We start from the raw sequence: 15,328 nt of genomic DNA on the forward strand, positions 1-15,328 counted from the left end.
GATTGCACAGTTCTTGCAATGAAGGGAATTTATTATTAGGGAATGCACACTAGGTTTAGTTTGGTTCAGGAAGATTATACGAGTAGTTATTAAGGAGCTGACCCTGCTTTGAAGGATAGGTGATATCACTGAAACATACGAATTCATATGGAATTTGACAGGGTAGGTATGGTGTTGGTTTTTCTCCTGGCTGCATGTATGAAATTGGATTTTTCGCAAAATGGGTGGTTAGCCAATCAGAGCAGAGATGACAAGTCTTTACACATAAATTGGTAAATATTTTAAATTCTGTGCCCAAGAGGATTGTGGAAGCATAGCTATGAGTATTTTCAAGATTGGCGTTGATAGATTTCTAGATATTAGAAATTAAAGATCTGAAGTTAGGACAGAAAAATAGCACTGAGGGAAAGGATTATTTCTGATCTGGTTGAATGGTAGATTATGTAGTCCTGCTTCTATTTGTTATTTTCCTGTGAGGCAGAAGTTGAGCCCTTATGAGGCCACATAGAGGAGGATGCAGTAATACATGTATTTACTCATATCTGGGAGTACAGTAGAGCACCTGCTGATTGTTCCCACACTGAAATCTCTTGAGGGCCTTGATGGCCTCACAACTGTCGTTATTCAGCAGGGTCCTGGAGAGTGGGAGGAGTCAAAGGGAATTGCCATTGTTGGCCAACTGTCAAGTCTCTGTGAGCTGTAGCCAAAATAATGCCAACAACAGAGGATTATGTGAGGCTAAAATTATCATACAAGCATCTTGAAAGATTGCAGTGACAGGCAGAAATTTATCTTGTGATCACCTACAGTTTGGAAACTTGGGGTAATGAATTTGTGTAGCTCCATGATCCATGCTGGTCTGCGCCACTAAAGATGCTGAAACAACTATTCCTTGAACAGCGAGCATTAATGATATCCCTAATTCATTGCTGAATAACAAACTGGCATAGGCCAGCCACCACATGATGATCTGGTGGTGATTCACCCCATATACAGTACTGCAGAAACAGAGACTCTGCTGGTAGAAAGTTACAGATCGCCATCAACACTAATTCAGAAACAGCCTCTCAACGCATAGTTCCCTGATATAATAATTATTGATGCATTTAGTATTAGTGACTGCAATTATGTTAATAATGCACTTTCATATGAAATTTTAGATGTGTTCTCACTTAAAGTGGATAGAGATAGGCACATAAGAACATAAGCAAAGGGTTCATGAAAATAGAAGATATTGGAGGAATGTTGATTTTAGTTGTGGTTGTGTTTGACAGGATGCTGGAGAAGATACAGATGATTCAATGAATGTGGAGTGGGACACTGCTGAACCACGAAACTGCCAGGCAAGTTCTTTAGGTACCAAAGAAGTGCAAAGAGCTGTGATGGACAATGAAGAGACCGTAAACAAGCTAATGCAAAGCAGCAGCAGAAAATTGGGTAATCTATCATTAGCTGAGGAGTTGATGGAGATCAATCCTGTATTGTGCCATAATATTTCAGGCAAATCCAATTCTGGTTCCCCTTCAAAAAATGGGATTTCTGATCACTCTGTTCTATCAGGGTGTGATTTGCAGGATCATGAAGAGACAAGAAATGTGTTAAATCATTGTTCCTCTAAAGACACAAGTAAACAGAGTGAGAAATCAGTATTGGTTGCCTCTGATACAAAGTCAGACCAAAGCATTGCCACAGAGAAACACGTGCCATTAAAAGATGGAGTTCCACATGCATTTGAGTTGTCTTCTTGTCCTGATGCTCCTGATGATAATTCTGCAGTTCTGCAGACAAGTCTTCCAGTTGCTATTTCTGTTGAAGAAAGAATGATATTCTCTTCAGCTGTTGATGTTTCAACGGAGTATTTGGCAGCTTGTGTGAAACTGGAGAATCAGACTGCAGAGGAAACCACTAGGAAGTTGCAGCCTGCACTGAAAACCGATGCCCCAGACATTTTGCATGATAACCAGGAAATAAGTGCTTCTGATCACATAGGTGGAAATGGTCGTGAGAACCAGAACCCAGAGAATTATCACGAGGAACAATCCGGAGAAAATAAACAAAAATACACTGATTTCATGGATGGTAATGGTATGCATTTTAACATTTTTAACACTGTAAACAATTCTTCATAACATCTTCACCTTTATTTTGAAAACTTGATCTATAGTGTTTTCATCACTCATTAGTGCAGATTCCATTTGTTTTAGTTACTGGAAAACAAAGCTTTTTTTTGTAAAAGAATCTTTTTTCTAAAGCTATTCTAAGGTGTACTTCTAAAACTTAGAACTACAATGCATAGATTCATTCCTGATGCAATTGGACATACAGGGCTGGAGTTTTCACTTTAGTTGCAGGTGACATCCTGAATGTAAGCTGCATTAGAGGTTTCCCTATTTTTCCAAAATGGTTCCATTATGGGCCATTCAGCCCTTTGAGTCTGCACCACAATTCTTCAAGACTGTACCTCAGCACCATTTTACAATACCTTTTCCATACCCTGTGATTTCTTTAATGCCCAAAAATCAATTGATTGCTGGATTCACTGAAAGAGGCACAACTGGTTGCCTACCTGAGCTAGTTTCATTTGCTTGCATTTGCCCCAAATCCTTCTAAACCTTTTCTACCCCTGGTACCTGTCCAAATGTCTTCTAAGTGTAATTGTACCTGCCTCTATAGCTTCTTCTGGCACATATCCACCATCCTGTGTGTGAAAATGTTGCCTCTCAGGTCCCCTTTAAATCCCCTCTCATCTTAAATCAATAACCTCGTCTTAGACTCCCATACTCTGGGGGAAAAACTGTGACCCTGCTTTGAAGGATAGGTGATGTCACTGAAGCATACAGAATTCATAAGGAATTTGACAGGGTAGATATGGAGTTGGTCTTTCTCCTGGCTGCATGTATGAAATTGGATTGATTGCAAAATGGGTGGTTAGCCAATCGGAGCGGAGAGAAAATGCAAATTTCAGTTGCATCTCCTTCATTCTTATAAACTCTAATCATTCTCCCCTCGGATGGCAAACCCCCAGTACCGGTAACCTGTCTAATGAATACATTATGCACTCCCTCCTTGGCAAGTATGTCCTTTCTTGGATAAAGAGACATAAACTGCATACAGTCTAATTGTGGTCTGACCAGCAGTCTATATAGTTGTCGTAAAATTTCCTTACTCCTGTAATCAAACCCTCTCACAATAAAAGATGACTTACCACTTGTTCTGCTAGGTGCTTGCGGACCTTGTATGTATGTTTTCATGGAGTTTTTGAAAAAGTAAGGCAACTAAATGCCAAAAACACAAAGTTCAGAGTGATAGAAAGATACAGCATAGAACTAGGCTCTAATGCCCACTGAGTCCATGTCGACCACTTACATTTTCATCCTCCTCACATTCCTATCAGTTCTCCTAGATTCTACCATTCAGCCACACACTAGGAGCAATTTACACCAGTTGCTTAACTGATCAACTTGCTTATCTTTGGGATGTGGGAGGAATTGGTGTACCCAGAGAAAACCTAAGTGACCTCAGGAAGAATGTTCTAACTCCACATAGACAGCACCTAAGGTCAGACTTGAACCTGACTCTGTGGCACTGAAATAGTGGCTGTACTAGCTGTGCCACTGTGCTAGTGTCTCACAATTTATGAAATACTCAGCTTAGAATATAATTGTCTAGTTCCTGCTCCCCGAACTATGATCATTGGGAATGACTTTTAAAACAACTTCACTCAATCATCAACACACACAAAATGCTGGCAGAACACAGCAGGCCAGGCAGCATCTATAGGAGAAGCACTGTCAACGTTTCAGGCTGAGACCCTTCGTCAGGAAGGGTTCCACCAGCATTTTGTGTGTGTTGTTATTTGAATTTCCAGCGTCTGCAGATTTCCTCGTGTTCACTCAATCATTACCAGTTTCACTTTCATTTGTATACCGTAGTCAGTTTTTTTGGCAAATTAAATATTTAATGTAAAAAAAAATTAGAAAAGCCTTCTAACCTATCCCTTAATAAGTTCAATAAAAAGATCCTTTACAGCTTCCATCCTTATTACCTTGCTTTGGGATGCTGGCAAGTTTGCAACCAGATTCAGATTCATGAAACATGTAAACTACCTTTAAAAATTATTTATTCTTAACGTGGCTTGTAGTCAAAAATATTTAGTCTTTTGCACTGGTCTATTTGATTTAATTTCCCTTGTACTGATAATAGAAGAGAAAGATCTAGCCCATGATTTATTTCCAAAAATCATAAAGTACTGCAGGATGCTACATAATGATCTTTGAATTTGGAAGTTATCTATGAAAATAAACAGTTTGAAAACTGATTTAAGATTTGATTGTTTAAAATTTAAGAGAAATACAATAGAAATCGTCACTAGAGGCTTTACAATGCATTGTTTAACAGGTTTTCTTCAGCCCTAAAGCTCATCACAGAGTATTAGCTATATCACATTGAGAAATTACTTGGAATTGCTGAAAAAGATTTGCACCCAGTCAATATGCCACCCAGCTTAAGGAGTTTACAATGAAGGAAAGTGGATGAAATTTGGAGAGGATATATCCTTCTTATGTCAGTGACCTGCAACATGATTGTTTTTTTCTTATTTACCTCTTCAAAATAGAGTGGAATTTTTTTGTGTTGAGATTAGGTAAAAACCATGCTAATTCAGAGAACTCAGTTCTGTTTGTATGAGGTGCCAGCAATTCAGAATTTATTGCCCATCCCTTGTTGCTGTTCACTTATTCCTTGGTAGGACTTGCTTATTTGAAGCTGGGTAGTTTAAGATGTCCACATAGTTTACATAACATTGGCAGGTTTCACTTTGTGATGTAGCCCAGAAGTTAACAGAACTGATAAATCCTGTTTAATAACTTTTTGCTGTTATAAATCACAGCCAGGACACATCACAGCACATCACAGTTGGAGACAGAATGTGCAGTCAGATATAACAATTTGTAAACATTTTGTTTTAACTACATACAATTCTGAATCACTGGCCGGTATTTTATAAAAGACCAGAGAAAGCGGTGATGTTAAATTGTTCTGTTCCTTTCATAAATGTTATATGATGACTGATATAACAAAATATTAGGCATATTTTGAACTCATCTTACCTGAGTGAGGTGATTCTTATACCAGCGGTAACCTCTGATTATTAAGCAGTTTTGCTAGCATTCAGCAAGACATGGATAACTAGCAGGTGTGGGTGAAAAACAACAAGTAACACTTGAAGCACAGAAGCCCCAATTGGTGGCTACCTCCAATAAAAGAGAGCAAATCACCATCAGTTGATTGATTAGCAGGAGAAAGGGATGGGAAAAAAATCTGTCACATTTGAATGGGCTAAATAGCCTAATTCTGCTGCCACATCTTGTGTTTAGTGACATTACTAATGGCAAGTTTTCAACCATCAATATTCTAAGCTCAACATTAACCAGAAACTTAATGGAAACAGCAAATGAATACTGTGGCTGGAAGAGCAAGTCAACAACTGTAAATTTTACAGCAAATCTCTCTTTTGATTCCCAAAGACTTTCCACATCTACAAGCCTCAGGTCAGAAGTTTGCTGAAAAACTCTTCTTTTTGCCAAGCTGAGTGAGAACAGCTCAACATTGTCCAAAACAAAGTGGCTCACATGATTGATATCATGCCCACAAAGTTCAGCATTCACTCTCACCACTATCAGCACTCTGTGAAATCTACAAAATCCTTACAAGAAATCACCATGGGTTTTTTTAACAGCACTCCCAGATCTGAGAGCTCTGCCCATCGTAGATTATCCTCCCAAGTCACACACCTTGCTGACAAAGTATTTCACTGCTGGAATAGTTTTACTGGATAGATGCAGTTGTTTAAGAAGGTGGCTCCCACCATTTTCTCAAAGACAGGCTGGAGTGTTGGCTTTGCCACAGCTGCTTACACCCCAGGAAAGAAAAAAAAAGCTTGATTTAGTCTTTCAGTCATATTCTAATTGGTTCATCTCTGCGAGGTTATTTTGGAAAAGTATCACCATCAGTTCACGTTATATTTACATGCTACTTTGTCTTTCTTTAGAAATGCCGAGCATTTCAGCAGCTGCTTTGAAGCCAAGTACAAAGATTCCACATGATGCTGCTGCTTTAGAAATTATCAAGACTATGATTGGAATAATGGTATGATTAAGCAAAATACTTTTGCAGGGAGTTGTACTAAAATCTAACTGCTATGTAGTTCTAATTTATTGTGTGTGTTCTCTTGTATGCTTCTTTAGCCTTGACTGACTAGTTAGATACTATGATAGCAATCCTAGCTACAAAACCATTCTCCTTTAGATACAGAACTGAAAACTAGTTATTAGATATATTTTGGCCTGGTTCGCAAAGTTTATCAAGCCAATACACTTACAGGTTGACACCTACCTACACATTTGTGTGTTTCAAGGAGAGTATCTCATTCTTCTAAACTCAAGACAGCATTGGCACAGCATATATCAACAAGACCCAGGAAATATCTGGGCTTGGGTTGTTACGTGATGACTTTCATGCCGCAGAACTGTCTAATGGTAATCTTCTCCAATGAGAGAGAGAGAGGGTCTAACTACCTAACCTTGATATTCATTGGTGTTGGCATCACCCGCCTACGATGACCAGAGATTCAATTAGAGCTGAATACTGTGGCTACAAGAGCAGATCTGAGCCTGGGTATCTAGTAAAGAGTACTCACCTCCTGAGACCTCTAAGCCTTTCCAGCATTTACAAGACACAAGTCAAGAGTATGATGAAATACTGTCTACATGGGTGTGGCACCAACAGCTCTCACTCAGATCAACACAATCCAGGATAAAACAGCCAACTTGATTGGCATCCCATCAACCACAATAAATATTCATTCCATCCACCACTAGTTGATGGAGCATGTGCCTTCTGTAAGATGCATTGTACCTCCTCGCCCAGGCTACTTTGACAGACCTTGCCAAATCCATACCTTCAGCCACAAAGTAGACAAGGTCAAAGGTGCATGGGCACATCACCACCTTTATGTTCTCATACAACTGTATATCATTATAACTTATAAATATGTCACAGTCCTTTGTTGTCACTGCATCTAAATCCCGACTATCCCTTTACCAAAACAACTGCTGGAGTGTAAGAAGACGGCTCACCACCACCTTCTCAAGGACTGTTGGGGATGGGCAATGAATACTGTCCTTGTCAGTGACACTAGCTCACCAAACTAAATTAATCCCTCTTCATACAGCAGAGTTGTTATCCTGGGAATCAATCTTGTAAACCTTTTGCAGCAATCCCTATATGCTAAATGTATTCTTAGGTGGAGAGCCCAGACTAAAACCCAGCATTTTAATATGGCCTCAAATTGGTCCTGTGTAATTGTTTAGAAGAGGTCTTAATTGGATTCCGATCCCCTCATAATAAAGGCCAATACACCATTTGTCTTCCCATTTGCTTGCATCAATTTTTAACATTTCTCAATCTTTCACCATTTAATAAATATCCTGCCTTTCATTTTTTTAAACAAGGAAATGACCCCACATGTTTCTAAATGCCAGCTGCCTTAAGTTTATGATAAGGAAATCCATTGATTTATGTTGTGAATGAACCTAAGAATTGGGCCTACTCAGTTGAGCCAAGGAAAGAAATTTCTTCTATTCTGTGACCAAAATAGCCTACTCCTTATTCTAAAACAGTTCCTAGACAAATCAGATAGAGAAAACATTCTCTTTGACAAGCTGTTCAAGAATTTTTAAGTTTTCGACGTGATCTGCTCTCCTAAATTCCAAAGTTTAGTATAGAATCCCAGACTACTTACCCTCTCCTCATATAGCAAACTCATTATCTTGAATCTTTGCTGTATCTCTGCATGGAAAATGCATCTTTTCTTTGGTAGAGAGATCAAAACTGCACACAGTAATTGAGGGCTGGCCTGACCAGGGTGCTAAACAACACCACCCTTTTATTCATAAACCAGTTGTTCCTTTAATAACTTGCTGCACCTATACATTAGCCTTCAGTGACTTGTCAAATGCAAACCTAGGATTCTTTATAGTCCATTTGTCACCATGTGACAAATATTCTGCATTTTTTTTCTGTTCTGTGCATTGAATTTTTTGACACTGAATGCCACTTGCCATATTCTTATCCACACAGCTGGCTTGTCTATATCTTAGCATTCCCCCCCTCCCCCCACATATGTACTGTCTAGTTTAGAATTGTCAGCAAACTTGAAAATCTGGCATGTCCCTAAGTCAAATCGCTGAAGTAGCTAATGAAAAGTTGGAGCACAGGTACCAATCCCCAATGTATCCCACCTGCCAAACTAGGGACATGTCTCCATAAAAAAAAACAATCTTCCACTTTCCTGTAGCTGGTGGTACACATCAGAAATTCCAACTCAGTATTTATTCTGGTCCTGAGAGAATCACACAGTCGTGTGGCATGGAATTAGGTCCTTCAGCACACTAAGTCCACATCAACTACCATGCACCGATTTACACTAAACCCGACACCAGTCCCATATTCTTTTATTCTTTCCACAGTCCCATCAACTTCCCTGATTCTACCACTCACTGATACACTAGCACTGGGGCTACACAATAAAATTTAAGTCAGAACTGCAAAGAGAATATGAAAAATCTTTTCTACATAAAAAGGAGATCTGAAATTGAATCTTCTACTTCCTCAATGGGTGCTGGAAACAATCAGTCAGTAATCAATTTGGGAAGCTGTTTATCAACAGAGGTACTGGAAGGGCAACCCAATGATTTGATCAGTCTTGGGAATAGTTAAAAGTAGCAGTATTGGTAGAAGAATGATTATCAATTTGTGTGAATTCTGACAAAATCATTCTTAATGCAACATACAGTAAGAAGTTAAACTTGAAGCTTTACCTACTGCTATCTGTGTTTCCTACACATTGCAAGAGAGAAAACAGAGCAGCTCACTTTCATAAGAACATAGAAGTCTACAGCATATTACAGGCTCTTCAGCCCACACTAGAAACTGCCAAACAAGAGAAAATCTGCAGATGCTGGAAATTCAAGCAACACACACACAATGCTGGAGGAACTGGCAGCATTTATGGAAAAGAGTATAGTTGACATTTGGGGCCAAGACCCCCTCATCAGTACTGGAGAAAAAAAGATGATCAGAGTTAGAAGGTTGGGGGGAGGGAAGCAAGAAACATAGGTGATAGGTGAAACTGGGAGAGGGGTGAGGAGTGATCCAAAGAGCTGGGAAGATTAGTGAAAGAGATACAGGGTTGGAGAAGGGGGAATCTGATAGGAGAGGACAGAAGGCCATGGAAGAAAGCAAAAGGAAAGGAACACCAGACGGAAGTGAGGGGCAGGCAAGGAGATAAGGTGAGAGAGGGAAATGGGAATGGGAAATGGGCATTACTGGAAGTTCGAGAGATTGATGGCCATGCCTTCAGGTTGGAGGATATCCAAATGGATTCTGTGGCCTCATTACAACAGTAGAAGCAGCCATGGACTGACATGTCCAAATGGGAATGGGAAGTGGAATTAAAATGGGTGGCCACTAGGAGATCCCACTTTTCTAGGTGGACAGAGCATAGGTGCTCAGCAAAGTGGTCTTCCAATCTGCGTCAGGTCTCACCATTTTTCATTGATGTAGATGTTTAGTTTAATTTATTATCAAGTCAAATCCTTAAGATGTTGCAAATGATCATAGATGTTCATGGGCTTCACTGGTTTGGGCACCATTCAAGGCTTTGCACAAAGCCACTAAAGGACCAATTGTAGTGTAGGAATTAAACCATTGTTTCACTAGCAAAATTTAACAAGGCCTACTGGAATTTACAATCCTTCTTCATGAATGGGGAAAAAAGTGCCTGTTACAACCCCAACAGGAAAAGCAGAAACAGAAACTGGTGTAGCAAGATTGGCCAGAGAGCATGGAATGAAGTGTTCAGAAAGTACTTTTACATCCTCCTCTCACCACTGCCTTTTCTATTACTTCAAAGCCTGGTATTTTGTGTACTACAAGCATCAACTAAAATGATGAAAAGCAAAATTATTGGACTTGGCTATTTTAGTGCAATCTATGAATGGAACAGAAATTGACAGCTTCCCTGCAGGTAGGAGGCTTTGATTTGATTGCACACATCATCAGGCTGAATGGCAGCACTCCAGTGCTTGAACTGCTTATACAGCACACCTTTTTATACAAAACTTTCAAGTCGAAGGAAAAATTATACCGCTTGAGTTAATGCCATTTTTCTTTAGTGGCTTTGCTAGCTTCTGTAAAACTATTAATCAATCCCTTCCTGCCAATTAATAAATTGCTGTATCATAAAATGATCTCCTCAAGTCCCCTGTGGTTCTTCTCCTAATTACCTCAAGTATTTCTAATATTTTCTCCTCATCCATGATATCAAATTCTCAAAACTTTGAGCACCAAAAGAATAAACACATATTCTTTGCTCTACATTGAAAAGTTCTAGCTTCTCTTGACTAGATATATCATTGAAAATAGGTGAATGGAAACAAGAGTCCAGGTACTAACTGTTAAACCTCTTTTTTGATGAGATGTTCCACTTAAGTTGCATCATTTCTTATAATAGAATAAATCTTCCACTGATGTTCTTACAATATTGTAAGAATTGCCAATAATAGTGACAAGCATGAAATGTTTTAATTATATGTTTTTACAGTATTGTGCCTCTCTATACCACACTTTGTCATCTTTAAATCTGCTGAGGCCAGATTGCTTTATTATGAATTAATGTTTTATGTATGGTTCGATATTACAGGCAATGTTATACTTACTGGTTGTTTCTTATCTGGTGCTCTTAATACTAAGTTGCAGATGTTTTTTTCAATTACAACTTCTATATAACTGTTACAGCACAGAAAACGAGCCTTTTGGCCCTTCTTGGCTGAGCCGAACCATTTTTCTGCCTAGTCCCACTGACCTGCACCTGGGCCATATCCCTCCAAACCCCTCATTCATACACCTGTCCATGTTTTTCTTAAATGTCGAATACCACTTAAATACCACTTCATCTGGCAGCTCATTCCACATTCCCACCACTCTCTGTGTGAAGAAGCCCCCCACAATGTTCCGTTTAAACTTTTCCCCCTTCACCCTTAACCCATGACCTCTGTTTTTTTTTCTCCCCTGGCCTCTGGTTTTGCTTCTGGTAAAAAACACTTTCTAAAGCTGTTGTGTTACACAAGTTCAGCATACTTCCTTTGATTAAGTAATAAAATTCATTAAATTGTTTTGTTTAAAGTGATGCTTCTGTCACTAAGGGTACCCTACCCCTTTAGATGGGGAGAGTGTGCTGCAGGCTGCTCAGTATCATGGATAGGTGATGTAATCATATGATTTGCAGTAACTAGTCTAACTCAATATTTGTGAACCTGCAAATTAATGTCATTCTTCCTGTTCTTTTACTTTTCAGGATGAAGAAAAATGAAATAAATCCCTTGCTGACAGTATTATATAATCAATAATTCAATATTCTCCACCTCCTTGGTCCATTTTCACATCAATAAGTTATTGACAGTATCTGTATTGCAGTGTATCACCAGATTTCAATGCACAATTAGAGGCCTTGTGCCAGCTAAGGCCCAAACATTAGGAAACCACATTTCAATATTAACTTCACTTGCTTTTCTATCTTTTATTTATATTTCTATAATTTTATTTCTTACAATTATTACAACTTAAGCAATTAATCTGTTTTATAGCTAATTTTATTTGGATTTTGTGAAAACATGATACTTGAAAATGGCTGCAGGGTGGAAGCTTTTAGCACAGTGTTAGGATAGCAAAGGTCTGTATGAATAGAATTAGGACATTGAATTTAACAGGTATATTTTTAAATCACTGGCCTCATGGTTTCAACCAAATATTTTGGGATAATATTGATATGAATAGTGATTGATATATTCTTTCATCAACAAAATTGTTTTGGAATACTTCTGATTGGTGCAGAAAAACATTTAATGTAAATTGATTTGACAAGCATAAGAAGTGAATATTTTGCAGGTAGAAAGCAATTAAACTGGATCTTAAAGAATTACAAAATGAGTTTGGGCTTATCTGAATTCTGTCCTGTAGAAACTGACATACCTTAAACGCTGTTTTAGAAAAACTTCCTCACCTAAAAAGTCTTCGGGAGATAGGGCTAGTGTGGGCCTGGAAAATGAGTCTGAACGGATTGCTGTGCTGATTGTTCTCTGTTACCTTAATTATACCTCATCCTCTATTTATACCACATTGAATGTTCCCTTTACTTGCCTTTTCATGTGGTAGCCACCACTTACATATTCCTCCCCATTTTAGTAGTTCAATTTAATATCAGAGAATGTTTACAGTATACAACCTGAAATTCTTACTCTTCATAGATGTCTGCAAGTCAGAAGAAAAACCCCAAAGAATGAATGACCGAAAACATTAGAACCCCAAAGTTATATTTTGATATAAAAATATATCGAAGTTATGTTTTGATATAACTTTTCAATCGTTGTGCTATGTTTAATATATTCATTTGCTTCTTGATGACCAGCAGCATTACCATCAGACAGTACAATATATTTTAAGTCCAAAGGTAAAATAGAGATTTTTTAATGATAGCTAATCACGACAAGTTTGGAACAAAACAGTGCAAATTAAGATGTGAAGTAAGAAGTAGAAGTTAAATGTCTTGCTATGGGAACCTGGAAGTTTTCACTTGGCTGGTAAAAGCATGCCTCTGGTTACGGAGTAGAAAGCTGAAAATTGGCATTATAAGTACCTCCTGAGTGAGCATTCCTCATTCGTAATTCTGAGGGAATTACACTGAGGCCAGGGCATAACGTCTCAAAACAAATGGCTCTTAGACTTCCAAGATCCAAGGTAAGGACAAAATTGAAACGATGGCATTCTCACCATTTTGTTCCTTGTGATAAGCAAAATGCACATTATTTTATTCATGGCTTTTCTGTGACAACTGCATTGGTGAAGGGATTTAGGGACTGTAACCATGCAGAATTTCTAGTTTTCATCCATAATTACAATTCTTCAAGACATAAAGACCAAGTTTACTGTGTGATCTTAGTCAATACTGAAAATTGGTTTGAAAGAGGGACAATTAATGCAGCACAGAGGAGGCAGGAAGATGATGTTTCTAAATTTGGTAATGGACTAAGATGTCACTGTGATTTTATGCTTGACACATTTTGTCATTTCAATTATTTGAAATTTACAATTGATTGAATAAAGTTGACATTTTATTACTCTTGTCCAAGCAACAGTGAGGATAAAAAATCCAGGGAAACTGATTACTGATGTATTTGCTGAAGCATGGTTTGGAGTTTACATATTTAAGCAATTACTATCTGTGCCAGCTTTAGACTGGATTGAAAGTTCAATTTTGTGGTTATTAAAACTCAGTTGTTTTCAGTTTAAGGGTGATTCTGGGAGTTTTTCTTTGAAATAGTGAATGCTTTACACAGATCTATATAACTCAATAAAACTATTTATAAAACTTTGAGCCATTAGCTGTCAATTGCATTGGCAATCCAAATGCAGTATGATGGATCACAGATTTATGTTCATTCCTTTGAGGCATGGGAATTCATATGCATAAAGCAAAAAATATCACAATTCTTGGAGAAAGAATAATTGTATAGCACACCCTCTTCATTTGTTAGCCTTACCTAAAGAGATCTGGGACCTGATATATGCTAAAGAGGATTTTAAAACAGAAGTTATTAAAGTTAACTAAAGATCAGTTGAAATAATATTTTTCTCATTGATTCAACTTTTGCTGGCTTTGTACTCTGTTACATTAAGAATTTATTAAGCATTTGAGTGCTAGATGAGAAATGTTACTATACATGCTACTTAATGTTGCAGTTTAATAGAAGATGCATTTTGTGAAGTGTGTGTATCTCACATTAGGAATGTTTAATAAATATAACTCTGAATCTTTGAAGTGCTTAATAATGTGAATTATTCTTCCATTAATATTTACAAAGGCCATGGGTTTCTGTGGGTTGCTAATTCCCCCAGCAAACAACATAATAAAATGCACAGCATTTCATTGCTTTCCGAATTAATCCATGCTTCCATTTCCAGGCAGAACACCAAGATATCTAATGCTGATCAAAGCACAAAATATTTCAGTCTTCCCATTGAAGAATTATTAGCAGCATCATATTCTTTTGGTACATGCTGAGCAAGAAAGGTCAAATACTAATAATTGACAGTTCATTATAAATTGGCTAATGTTTTGGTAATGCAATTAAATGCAAGGCCAGCAAGTGAATTTCAGTTTTCAGTTTAACATGGCAGAGCTGATGCTTCAGTACTTGATATCAATGCTGGAAGTGACCACTACACCAATGTGGAGGCAAAAGTTTGGTTTCACACCTTCCATTTGGTTTTGTGGCACCATAATCTTGATAAATGGCCCAGGCTCAGGACAAATCTGGCAACTGAAAGTGCAGAAAGGTTGCCGAAGAAGGTGAATGGCATGCTGAGTACAAGATTTGAGTCATGTTACACTTGTGCAAGACATTGCTGAGACTGCATTTCTGAGAGTGAAGTTCTGGTTGCCATACTGTAGAAAGAACAGATTAAGATAGGGAGGTTGCAAGAAAGATTCACAGGATGTTACCAGGACTGGAGGGCTTGAGTTGTATGAGAGACTGGCATTGTGGAGGTTTATAAAATCATGGGACGGCATTGATATGGTGAATGGTCACAGTTCTTCTCGGGGTAGGGGAGTCTAAAACTAGAGTGCATAGATTCAAGATGAGAGGGCAGAAATTTAAAGGGGATTTGAGAGGGATGTTTCCAACCAGAAGGTGGTGGGTATATGGAAAGAACTGCCAGAGGAAATGGTAGAGATGGGAATGTTTAAAATTTATTTAGACAGGTACATAGATAGGAAAGGTTTAGAGGGATACGGGTCACACATGAGCAAGTGGTACTAGCTCATATAGGCACCTTGGTTAACATGGATGAATTGGGCTGAAGGGCCTGTTTCTGTGCCTTTTTGATTCTAGAAATATTCACCATCATAGTGTGAAAGCTGATGACCGGGTATATCTCTCACACCATCATTACTCAAGCCAGGGGAAATCAACCTGGATCTTTGAGTACAGAAAGCAAAAGTTGTATGAAAATGTAAGTTGCTATCATGTGAAACTATAAAACAAGATACATCCACACTAAACAGCAAAATCATCTGGACAGTCTCACAACTCACTCTGCGTCATACCACACCCTTAGTGCTGATGGAAGTTTAAACAACTTACTGGGACATCAGCCTCCTCGATCATGCAGCTTGACACATGAGAGCTCATGATACAACATATTCATA

The 15,328-nt window shown here is 38.3% G+C and overlaps 1 protein-coding gene across 11 annotated transcripts in view; it reads left to right on the forward strand.

Moving 5' to 3' along the window:
- LOC132382284 (titin homolog) overlaps positions 1-13,927 on the forward strand; it is a 354,914-nt gene extending 340,987 nt beyond the window's left edge. For 8 of the 11 annotated variants that reach the window (XM_059952393.1, XM_059952440.1, XM_059952416.1 and 5 more), the window contains 3 exons: positions 1,275-2,085; positions 6,050-6,147; positions 11,417-13,927. In XM_059952393.1, coding sequence (XP_059808376.1) covers positions 1,275-2,085; positions 6,050-6,147; positions 11,417-11,431 — 924 coding nt within the window. In that variant the 3' untranslated portion in view covers positions 11,432-13,927. The remainder of the gene's footprint in view (positions 1-1,274; positions 2,086-6,049; positions 6,148-11,416) is intronic. The other 3 variants (XR_009508280.1, XM_059952399.1, XM_059952425.1) reach the window with 3 other exon arrangements.
- Positions 13,928-15,328: the final 1,401 nt, after the last annotated feature.

This window comes from Hypanus sabinus, chromosome 2 (genome assembly GCF_030144855.1).
Source record: "Hypanus sabinus isolate sHypSab1 chromosome 2, sHypSab1.hap1, whole genome shotgun sequence".
Lineage (NCBI taxonomy): Eukaryota > Metazoa > Chordata > Chondrichthyes > Myliobatiformes > Dasyatidae > Hypanus > Hypanus sabinus.